The following is a 12,003-nucleotide window of genomic DNA, read 5'->3' as shown; positions in this document are numbered from 1 at the left end:
CAATTGGAATAATACAATACCTGCCTTTAATCTTAATTTACCTCAGCATTACCAAGGAAGCCAATTTAACCTGCCACTCAGCATTTGGCAGATTCATTTGCTTTGATTTATTCGCAATTTTCAAAGTTTAGGCTACTGACAAAAATAGTGTAAGTGCTGAGTGGAAGTTAGTCCTCCACTGCCTTCCTCAGGGAAGCACATCGATCCACAGCTCCTTGCCAAAAGAGGAAAAAAAACAGTCCATGCAACATGAAAAAACAAGTTTATTCTGATAAACTTCTCACATAATCCTCACCCTAGTGTAAAGAATGTTTCATGATACCTATTCATGTACATATTGACATCCATACTGTGGTTCTTCACAGTGAAAATATACGTTTTACAGATATTGGTGTGGTTACAGAGATGCCACTCAGTTAAAAAAAATGAAATAAAAGCTCCCGTGTTGAAAGGGGAGGTTTGAGTTTGACCAATCAAATGTAATACGATCAGTAAGTAGACACTCTTCTAGGGATTTTCACAGAACAATAGTAAAGTCACTTCTTTTGAGAAATGTACAAATTAGACCGCTTTCAGGACATGGATCTGTGTTGCTGAATGAATGTACACATTTAACTCGGTAATGTGTAGGGAAACAGGTTTCACAGTTGTAAAGACAAAAAATGTAAACAATATCAAAACACGACATACACGTACACTGTAACATGTTGTCCTGGGCTGCAAATTTAAATAAATAAACATTGAGAATACTTTCACATTTTACAAAAAGAAAATATGACTATTATGCATGTCTTCCTCAATACAAATTCATCATGATTGTCATATAGTGCAAACAAAAAGAGCAAGAAAAAAACAAACAGATTAAAATAAATAGCCTTTGAGTCCATTTCTATTTTTCTTGAAATCTCAGTAAAGTGAGAGAGGGTTTCCTGACTGATCTTGGCAGTCGACAAGAAGTGAAAGTCTTATTTCAAAGTCTACTGCACGGGAACATACACATCAACATACATGTCACATCCTCAATATCTGTCTTTGTTAAATTAAACCATATATTACTATGTACCTTGAATGAAGAACAACTGCGTGTCCTTAAACATTGTTCATGGTTATGACTTTATTGGCAAGTGATGGCTCTATGTTCTCCAGACAGCGCTCTGACACAGTTTCAGAGTGGTTTAGCCGTTAGAAAGCCTTGACTGGGTTGCCATTGTCTGTGCTCTGTTGGGTATGTCTGATAAGTTGTTTGAAAGCAGTTAACTTTTTCCTCATTGGCATCAATACCAATCCCTCCCAAAAAATGTAAAAAGATTTTCTAGTTTTTCAAAATCCCTCTTTTCCCCCTCTTAAAAAAGTAAGTTCATTATCATTAGTAGTTAAGGGTGCTTTTTCTAAATCATTGTCTGAACTCATTCAGGCGCTGTTTTAACCTTCAGCAGGACATCTGTTTTGTGAGATGATGTCCTCTTAGATGCCCTTGCAGCATTTCCAGGGAAACCCCATGTTTACTCTCCCTAGGAGATGAAGTGTCAAAGGGGCTGTCCTGTGCTCTGTTACCTCTTGCCCATCTCGTTTTGTCTCAAGAACTGGATGTTGCTGATGCTGTCTGCCAGTTCTGGGTACTGCTCCACAGGCAGCACATAGTACCCATCGTAACCTGGCACCTTCCCTGTTGCCAGGAGCTGCTGCCTCTCTCCCTCTGCCCATAGCCTCCCTCCCTCTCTGCTCTCTTTCAGATGTTGCTGCTCTCTCATCCAGGCCCCCGACAGGGCTCTCTGGTGGGCCTGCTCCAGCAGGCGACCCCTCTCCTTCTCCAGCACGTCAGCCGCTAGGCCGTAACGTACGCTCAGGGACAAAGCCACCGTGTGGATCTCCACGGTGACGCCCCGGCGAGAGCGTCCGCTGACGGTCACATTGACGCCGTTCTCCAGAGATTTCCTCCCACTGCTCAGCCCCAGAGACAGCAGGTCACTGTCAGCTAGGCCCAGCTTCACAAAGAAGTGGCAGTCCTTCCCGTCTATGGTGTAGTGGGTCCCCTCCAGATAGACAGCGTTGTTCAGGACCTGGGCCACTTTACGGCTGTCCTCACTGGCCAGGCCTGACACACCAGTCACCACATGGCCCTCTTTGATGGCCAGCATCATGCCCCGGCCCACGATGGGGATCTTGGTGCCGAACCAGTAGCCAGGCTTGTCCCGTTTGGCCCGGCGTTCCTTGTTGAGCAACCTCCCCTCCAGAGCCATGAAGGCCTGGTTGTGGCGCTCCGCCGCATGCTGCACCCCTGTGATCAGCTGGAAACAGCAGAGGGTCAGCGGGATTGTTATATTGAAATGAATTAACATCAATTACATTGAGATTCGCCTGTGTAGTCTTAGTTATCAGTAGGTCAAATATGTATTTTTTTTATAAATAACTCACCGGAGCAGTCTCACAGTCCTGGCTCGCCAGTAGTTCATAAGGCGGGTCAACAAAATCCATAGAGTGTCTGGGGAAGCCTGGTATGATGTTACTGAGCTGGAAACCAAACATCACCAACCAGCTCTTCACGTCTGCAAAATAGAATTTAAAACACGTCAAGATGTCACAACATAATTAGCTGACCTGATGAATTTGTTTTTTGAGAACAGGTCATAAGGAAAAGAAACACAATCATGGTCACCTGTCACGTAGCTCTTGATGTCTATCATATCACTGAGTGGGTTGTTGTTCTTGAACATGTACAGATTGAATGGGGCTGGTTCCTTGCCGATCTTAGGTAGGAGTTTATGGTCTGGTGCAGTCCATCTACCTGCCAGGACATCGTAGTCTCTCTGGGCAAAGTGCACCAGCTTGGTGAGGGGGTCGTAGAGCCCTCCGTGGAAGCCCACCGCCATGTTGAAGTCAGGGTTGGAGTCGTGATACACCTCCCCGTAGGCAGTGTACTGGAGCTGCTTGACCATCTGTCCGTTGCTGCTGAAGACGGCGAGCGGCGTGCCCGTGTTGTCCGAGGCGATGTAATACTCCTCCCCGCCGCTCACCTCCATGGCAAACAGATGACCCTGCAGGTCGTAGTAGAAGGAGGTGATCTCCCCTCCAGAGTGGTTGTAAATATGGGTGATCCTGCCGGGGTAGTTGAGGTCAGCGTAGAAGAACTGCAGGTGCTCTCCCTCGTTGGTCTTCCTGGAGACGCGGCGGCCCATGCCGTCGTAGCGGTAACGAACGTTCCACCCCCCGGGCGTGCGGCTGTACGCCTGCTCCAGCAGCCCGTTGGAGTTGTAGTCGAACACGTCGCCGCCGCGCTGGCTCAGGACGCCGTCCTCGTCCACACGGTACTGCATGTCGCCCAGGCGGGTGATGCGGTCTCGCAGGTCGTAGCGCAGTGGCAGCAGACGGGCGCTGTTCCCAGGGTTCAGCAGGTGCAAGTTGCCGTTCAGGTCGTAGCTGTAACGCCAGGTGGACCAGTCGTTGACTTTGACCCCGACAAGCTGGCCGTCACCATCGTACTCATACCGGTACTGTGTCGTGTTAGCATACGGCCCGATCTTCAGTTCTCTCTTGATGACCCGGCCCATGCTGTCATACTGCACCGTCATCCAGTACATGAGTGAGCGGAAGATCTCGTACTGCACCTCTTTGATGCGGCCGTGGGCGTCAAAGTGCTTGCTGAGGGTCATCACTGCCGTGGTGATAATCTGGTTGATGTCATAGTATATAATGCCAAACTTGCCAAAGTGCTCCACCTTGCCTGAGATCTCATCGTAGCGGTAGAGGTCCAGGGGCAGGGGCGTCTCACCAATCACAGGCTTGATGCTGGCCACACGGAAGCTGTTGTCATGGTAGGTGTAGTCGAAGCGGGCGTTGACCATGCCCTCTTCAGAGAAGCGATACATCTGTCTGTCCACTAGAGGGCCTATCTTCCGGTAACGGATGGTGCAGGAGAACCCCCCGCTCTGCAGGTTGACCATCTTCAACACGCCGGTCGTATCGTCGTAGCTGAACGTAACGGCTGTGCCGTCATACAGAACCTCAGACAGCTTGGCCATCTTGCCGTACTTGTAGATGACGCGTCGGCCCGTGCCCAGGTAGAAGGTGGCACGCGGTCGTCCGTCCTCGCTGAAGTCGTGGATGACGGTGGCGTTACTCTCGGGAGGGTTATAGATGTTGCGGATGTAGCCGACGGATACGTGGGTGGACATGGTGTGTCTGGCCATGCTGGGCATGGTGACAGAGGTGAGACGCCCTGAGGTGTCAAACTCAAACACGTACTGCTTCTGACTCTGCTGGAGGAGCAGCACCATGGACTGAGGAGAGAGATGGGAAAGAAAAGTCATATTTATTATTTTATTCTGTACTGTTGTCTGGACACCTTGAAAAACTTAAACAATAAAACTCAGAGACAGGCAACAGTGGAAAACTGTCTGGCACTTTGTTCCCAGGCAACTAACAGTACACACAGAGACACACAGAGACACACAGAGACACACAGAGACGACAGACACAAAGAGACATACAGAGAAACGCAGAGACACAAAGAGACACACAGAGACGACAGACATACAGAGACACAAAGAGACACAAAGAGACACAAAGAGACACACAGAGAAACGCAGAGAAACGCAGAGACACGCAGAGACACGCAGAGACACGCAGAGACACGCAGAGACACGCAGAGACACGCAGAGACACAAAGAGACACGCAGAGACACGCAGAGACACGCATAGACACGCATAGACACACACAGAGACACACAGAGACACACAGAGACACGCAGAGACACGCAGAGACACGCAGAGACACGCAGAGACACACAGAGACACGCAGACATACAGAGACACGCAGAGACGACAGACATACAGAGACACACAGAGACACACAGAGACACACAGAGACACGCAGACACACAGAGACACGCAGACATACAGAGACACGCAGAGGCACACAGAGGGACGCAGACACACAGAGACACACAGAGACATGCAGAGACACACAGAGACACGCAGACATACAGAGACACGCAGAGGCACACAGAGGCACGCAGACACACAGAGACACACAGAGACACACAGAGACATGCAGACATACAGAGGCACACAGAGACGCGCAGAAACACAGAAACACACAGAGACACGCAGACATACAGAAACACACACACACCCAGTAGTGTATCAGAATGCCTCACCTTGTCCAGATAGCTGAAGCTCCACACCTTCCCGTCCACAAAGGTGCGTGAGAGGATGCGTCCAAAGGTGTCAAACTCGCTCCTCTGGCTCATGCTGCCTCTCTGCAGGCCCACCAGGCGTCCGGTGGGGGAGTAGGACACGTTGACCACAGCCAGACTGCTGCTGGGCAGCCAGGTGGCCGGACGGCTCTGCTGGTCATACATGATCCTCAGCGTGAACTTACGGTGGTCGTCATAGATCTTCTCTGTGCGAGTATTGCGGTCAAAATCAATGGAGAGGAGGTTCCTGCCGTGGGCCTGGGGAGAGGGAGGAAGGACGTTACATTAGTCACAGGTACCTGTGGAGAGGGAGGAAGGACATTACATTAGTCACAGGTACCTGTGGAGAGGGAGGAAGGACATTACATTAGTCACAGGTACCTGTGGAGAGGGAGGAAGGACGTTACATTAGTCACAGGTACCTGTGGAGAGGGAGGAAGGACATTACATTAGTCACAGGTACCTGTGGAGAGGGAGGAAGGATGTTACATTAGTCACAGGTACCTGTGGAGAGGGAGGGAGGACATTACATTAGTCACAGGTACCTGTGGAGAGTGAGGAAGGATGTTACATTAGTCACAGGTACCTGTGGAGAGGGAGGAAGGATGTTACATTAGTCACAGGTACCTGTGGAGAGGGAGGAAGGACATTACATTAGTCACAGGTACCTGTGGAGAGGGAGGAAGGACATTACATTAGTCACAGGTACCTGTGGAGAGTGAGGAAGGACATTACATTAGTCACAGGTACCTGTGGAGAGTGAGGAAGGACATTACATTAGTCACAGGTACCTGTGGAGAGGGAGGAAGGACATTACATTAGTCACAGGTACCTGTGGAGAGGGAGGAAGGACATTACATTAGTCACAGGTACCTGTGGAGAGGGAGGAAGGACATTACATTAGTCACAGGTACCTGTGGAGAGGGAGGAAGGACATTACATTAGTCACAGGTACCTGTGGAGAGGGAGGAAGGACATTACATTAGTCACAGGTACCTGTGGAGAGGGAGGAAGGACATTACATTAGTCACAGGTACCTGTGGAGAGGGAGGAAGGATGTTACATTAGTCACAGGTACCTGTGGAGAGGGAGGAAGGACATTACATTAGTCACAGGTACCTGTGGAGAGGGAGGAAGGACATTACATTAGTCACAGGTACCTGTGGAGAGGGAGGAAGGACATTACATTAGTCACAGGTACCTGTGGAGAGGGAGGAAGGATGTTACATTAGTCACAGGTACCTGTGGAGAGGGAGGAAGGACATTACATTAGTCACAGGTACCTGTGGAGAGGGAGGAAGGACATTACATTAGTCACAGGTACCTGTGGAGAGGGAGGAAGGACATTACATTAGTCACAGGTACCTGTGGAGAGGGAGGAAGGACATTACATTAGTCACAGGTACCTGTGGAGAGGGAGGAAGGACATTACATTAGTCACAGGTACCTGTGGAGAGGGAGGAAGGACATTACATTAGTCACAGGTACCTGTGGAGAGGGAGGAAGGATGTTACATTAGTCACAGGTACCTGTGGAGAGGGAGGAAGGACATTACATTAGTCACAGGTACCTGTGGAGAGGGAGGAAGGACATTACATTAGTCACAGGTACCTGTGGAGAGGGAGGAAGGACATTACATTAGTCACAGGTACCTGTGGAGAGGGAGGAAGGACGTTACATTAGTCACAGGTACCTGTGGAGAGGGAGGGAGGACATTACATTAGTCAGAGGTACCTGTGGAGAGGGAGGAAGGACATTACATTAGTCACAGGTACCTGTGGAGAGGGAGGAAGGACATTACATTAGTCACAGGTACCTGTGGAGAGGGAGGAAGTGTGTATTAAATACATTTTTTCCTCATTAATCTCCACATAGTAACCCATAATGACAAAGTAAAAACAGGTTTTTAGAATAAATAAATTGAAATACCTTATTTACATAAGTATTCAGACCCTTTGCTATGAGACTTGAAATTGAGCTCAAATGCATCCTGTTTCCATTGATCATCCTTGAGATGTTTCTGCAACTTGATTAGAGTCCACCTGTGGTAAATTCAATTGATTGGACATGATTTGGATAGGTACACACCTGTCTATATAAGACACAGTTGACAGTGCATATCAGAGAAAAAACCAAGCCATGAGGTCGAAGGAATTTTCCGTAGAGCTCCAAAACATTTCTGCAGCATTGAAGGTCCCCAAGAATACAGTGGCCTCTATCATTCTTAAATGGAAGAAGTTTGGAACCACCAAGACTCTTCCTAGAGCTGGCCGCCCGGCCAAACTGAGCAATCGGGGGAGAAGGGCCTTGGTCAGGGAGGTGACCAATAACCCGATGGTCACTCTGACAGAGCTCCAGAGTTCATTTGTGGAGATGGGAGAACCTTCCAGGAGGACAACTATCTCAGCAGCACTTCACCAATCAGGTCTTTATGGTAGAGTGGTCAGACGGAAGCCCCTCCTCAGTAAAAGGCACATGACAGCTCGCTTGGCGTTTGCCAAAAGGCACCTAAAGACTCTGAGACCATGAGAAACAAGATTATCTGGTCTGATGAAACCTAGATTGAACTCTTTTGCCTGAATGCCGAGTGTCACGTCTGGAGGAAACCTGGCATCACTACGGTGAAGCATGGTGGTGGCAGCATAATGCTGTGGGAATGTTTTTCAGGGACTGGGAGACAAGTCAGGATTGACGGAAAGATGAAAGGAGCAAAGTACAATGAGATCCTTGACATACTCCAGAGCGCCCAGGACCTCAGACTGGGGCGAAGGTTCACCTTTCAACAGGACAATGACCCTAAGCACACAGCCAAGACAATGCGGGAGTGGCTTCGGGACAAGTCTCTGAATGTCCTTGAGTGGCCCAGCCAGAGCCCGGACTTGAACACGATCGACCTGAAAATAGCTGTGCAGCGACGCTCCCCATCCAACCTGACAGAGCTTGAGAGGATCTGCAGAGAAGAATGGGAGAAACTCCCCAAATACAGGTGTGCCAAGCTTGTAGCGTCATACCCACTAAGACTCGAGGCTGTAATCGCTGCCAAAGGTGCTTCAACAAAGTACTGAGTAAAGGGTCTGAATACTTATGTAAATGTGATATTACGTTTATTTTTTATTTTTAATAAATTATCAAAAATGTCTAAAAACCTGCTTTTGCTTTGTTATTATGAGGTATTGTGTGTAGATTGATGAAGAATTGTTTTATTTTAATCCATTTTAGAGTAAGGCTGTAAAGTATTTTTTTTTTTTTTAAAAGTCAAGGGGACTGAATACACTGTATATATATTTAAATACAACATTACTCTGTAAATTGTATATTGTAGCTCTATTTTTCTTCTCAGTGACACGTGCTATCATACAGAGACGGCCTTTAGTCTGACAGACAACAAGCTGCATTGATTAAAAAAACCTCCAGAAATGGATTGACATTCGAGCACTCCAGCTTACCCTCAACTTCCTGCCATATATGGTCACTTTACTTTTGATGACTTCCTTCCTCATCCTCCACTCGATGGAATTCAGCCCGCTGTCGGTGGGCAGAGTGATGTTACGCCGACCAATGGTAGGGCTGACTGCGCCGGCTAAGATGTGGGGCTCTGTGTGGAAACTGAGGCCCATGCCGTTGGCATACGATACCCGGAGAGTGCCATTGTAACAGAACTGGTAGTTGTTCCGTACTTGGTCTGCAGGGGGAGCAGCAGACACACACACACACGTTATATGAGAAGTGAGAAACTAAAAAGGCACGTTTTATTACAGAGAAGACATTCCATTTGATGTGATTGAATGCTCTGCATTAGAGGAAATGCAGTCTCTGGATGTGTGTACTTTTCTCCCAGACAATAACAAGTATCCTCTCTCAGAATGACATGACCAAAGATAAGAGGGTTTTTAGTCTCTCAGCAAAATGCAGAACATGAGCATTTTATTCCATTTCCATGCAGTAATGAGATCATGGACTACAATTGAGGGAAAAAAGGTATCTGGAAACAAAATAATCCATGGAGTTTAACGTGAGGAAAACTTCTTGAAACACGTCTAACAAAACAAGAGTACTCAAAACCAGCTCTTAACATCTTTCAAACTCAATTTATCTCCTTGAAACAGGAGAAGTAAACTTAGCGAGCCTTTAAAGACAGATTTACTTTGGAGGCTCCATTTCAGTCAGAACTCCCACATTAGATTTAAATAAAGTGTGCAGTTAAAGGTAGCCAAGTCAGTTTGCCCGCTTTTACGAGCCCCCCCCAGGGCAGACTTTCATATAAATCTATTCAATTCTTATTCTCACGACTCCAGTAGTTTCCAGACGTACAGATGAAATTGCATTTATTTTCTGTCACACCCCCGTGGGTCAGTGGGGAAATCCGTTCTCTATTGCTCTTTTCCCCCTCCCCACTAAACGGCTGTAATAACCTCTGGGATCAGGGGCCGTCTTGTTGGGCAGTAACATGACGAAATTCCAATTGGTAGAATATATTTTTATGAGAATGATATTTTTAGGTGACATGTTAGTTACCTTGCACCACGGTGTAGGACGCCTCCGCAGAGGACAAGTTGGTGAGGACGGTGACGTCATCGTCTCTGTTGGAGCTCTCCACGTCGATGTTGATGGATTGCTCCATCTCCCGGTGCAGGCTGGTCACCACTCCCGTAGGGTAGGTGACGTTAGTCAGATGTCCCTCACTGTCATACCTGCACGGGGGAGAGAATAGGACGGAGCTGAGTCAAGTAGACATGGAGGAAAAAATCCTACATGTGTGCTGGAAAACAAAGCTTGATTGTTTAATCAAACGTGAGACCAACAGATGTCCTCTAGTACTCAGTGTAGTACCAGTGTCAGATACCAGATGGTGACAGTGACATAACCATACTGTTGATCTGACAGAATCCAGACCTCTCTCTCTCTGACTAATGCATTATTTCCATGGTGATTACTCATTTACTTCAGCCCACATGAGCATGTGAGTTATATCACTGAATTGTTCATTTACCCAGTCACATTACACATATATACACAAGTATATTCACACAGAGCGTTGGGCCAGTAACCGACACATTTCAGTTGAATGCATTCAGTTGTACAACTGACTAGGTATCCCCCTTTCATTCAGTTGTACAACTGACTAGGTACCCCCCTTTCATTCAGTTGTACAACTGACTAGGTATCCCCCCTTTCATTCAGTTGTACAACTGACCAGGTATCCCCCCTTTCATTCAGTTGTACAACTGACCAGGTATCCCCCTTTCATTCAGTTGGACAACTGACCAGGTATCCCCCCTTTCATTCAGTTGGACAACTGACTAGGTATCCCCCTTTCATTCAGTTGGACAACTGACTAGGTACCCCCCTTTCATTCAGTTGTACAACTGACTAGGTATCCCCCTTTCATTCAGTTGGACAACTGACTAGGTATCCCCCTTTAATTCAGTTGGACAACTGACTAGGTACCCCCCTTTCATTCAGTTGGACAACTGACTAGGTACCCCCCTTTCATTCAGTTGGACAACTGACTAGGTATCCCCCTTTCATTCAGTTGTACAACTGACTAGGTATCCCCCTTTCATTCAGTTGGACAACTGACTAGGTATCCCCCTTTCATTCAGTTAGACAACTGACTAGGTATCCCCCCTTTCATTCAGTTGGACAACTGACTAGGTATCCCCCTTTCATTCAGTTAGACAACTGACTAGGTATCCCCCCTTTCATTCAGTTGGACAACTGACTAGGTATCCCCCTTTCATTCAGTTGGACAACTGACTAGGTATCCCCCCTTTCATTCAGTTAGACAACTGACTAGGTATCCCCCTTTCATTCAGTTGTACAACTGACTAGGTATCGCCCTTTTCCCTTTCCCTTACTCGTAGAAGTTGGTCCATCCAGTCTCATCAGCCTTGGAGGCCAGCAGACCTGTGTTCGCAGCATAGCTCATCAGCGCCACTTCCTGGTTTAGGGCAGATACGGAGCGCAGGCCGCCGGCGGGGTCCAGCCCCAGGCTGACCACCTGGTTCTCAGGCAGCAGCACCAGCCTCAGCTGGCCAGAGCCGTCCCTCCTCACCCTCAGGGTGTTGTTACAGTTATCAGCCACAGCAGCCAGCTCCCCGTCCGGCCCGTAGGTGAAGTTATACAGGAGTTCTCCGGTGATCAGACTGACTGTGTGTCTGTGGAGCCCATCTCTACTGAACACGTAGTGTTCCTGTTCCCGTGGCGACCCCACCTCATACAGCCCTATGGGCGTGGCCATGGGCCTGTTGCGCCTCACCGCCCGCACGCGGATGTTGTTTAGGTCAGCGATGAACAGTGTGCCGTCGGGAGACACGGCGAGCGAGGAGGGGGCGTTGAGCCCGGCGTCTGTGGCGTAGCCCTCGTCGCCAGAGAAGCACTGGCAGTTGACGTCGTTCTTGCAGTCGCACTCAGAGGTGGCGCCGGCCAGCGGAGAGATCTCTCCGGAGGCGCTGACATGCCGCACGCGGTTGATCTTCTTCTCGTCCGTCTCGGCGATGTAGAGCACGCCGGTGTGGGAGATGGCGATGGCCGTGGCGCTCTCCAGAGCTGAGTGGATGGCCAGCTTGCTCAGGGAGTAGTCGATGCCTGGGACCTGGCAGTGCATGGGCCTCCCAGCGATGATGCTGACCTGGTGGTTCTCAGTGATGCGCATGATCACATTGTTCTCCAGAACATACAAGGAGTTGTCTGTAGGGTTCACCGCCAGGTCAGTGGGCCACTCCAGACGCACCTGGATCAACAGACACAGAACACATGAGTCATCACAAATCCACTGGAACTCTTCCCCCCAGCCCTCTGTAGATCT

General features: G+C 48.5%; 1 protein-coding gene across 2 annotated transcripts in view; it reads right to left on the bottom strand.

The window, feature by feature from the left end:
* Positions 1-245: 245 nt before the first annotated feature.
* LOC129867928 (teneurin-2-like) overlaps positions 246-12,003 on the bottom strand; it is a gene marked incomplete at its 5' end in the record, with an annotated part of 49,543 nt that continues 37,785 nt past the window's right edge. For both annotated transcript variants that reach the window (XM_055941416.1, XM_055941417.1), the window contains 7 exon segments: positions 246-2,288; positions 2,416-2,546; positions 2,657-4,277; positions 5,157-5,453; positions 8,642-8,877; positions 9,711-9,886; positions 11,054-11,928. In XM_055941416.1, coding sequence (XP_055797391.1) covers positions 1,551-2,288; positions 2,416-2,546; positions 2,657-4,277; positions 5,157-5,453; positions 8,642-8,877; positions 9,711-9,886; positions 11,054-11,928 — 4,074 coding nt within the window.

The sequence above is a fragment of the Salvelinus fontinalis genome, chromosome 13, assembly GCF_029448725.1.
Source record: "Salvelinus fontinalis isolate EN_2023a chromosome 13, ASM2944872v1, whole genome shotgun sequence".
NCBI classification, from domain to species: domain Eukaryota; kingdom Metazoa; phylum Chordata; class Actinopteri; order Salmoniformes; family Salmonidae; genus Salvelinus; species Salvelinus fontinalis.
Note: the sequence above shows the minus strand (reverse complement) of the source record. Positions and strands in the feature narration are given on the sequence as shown.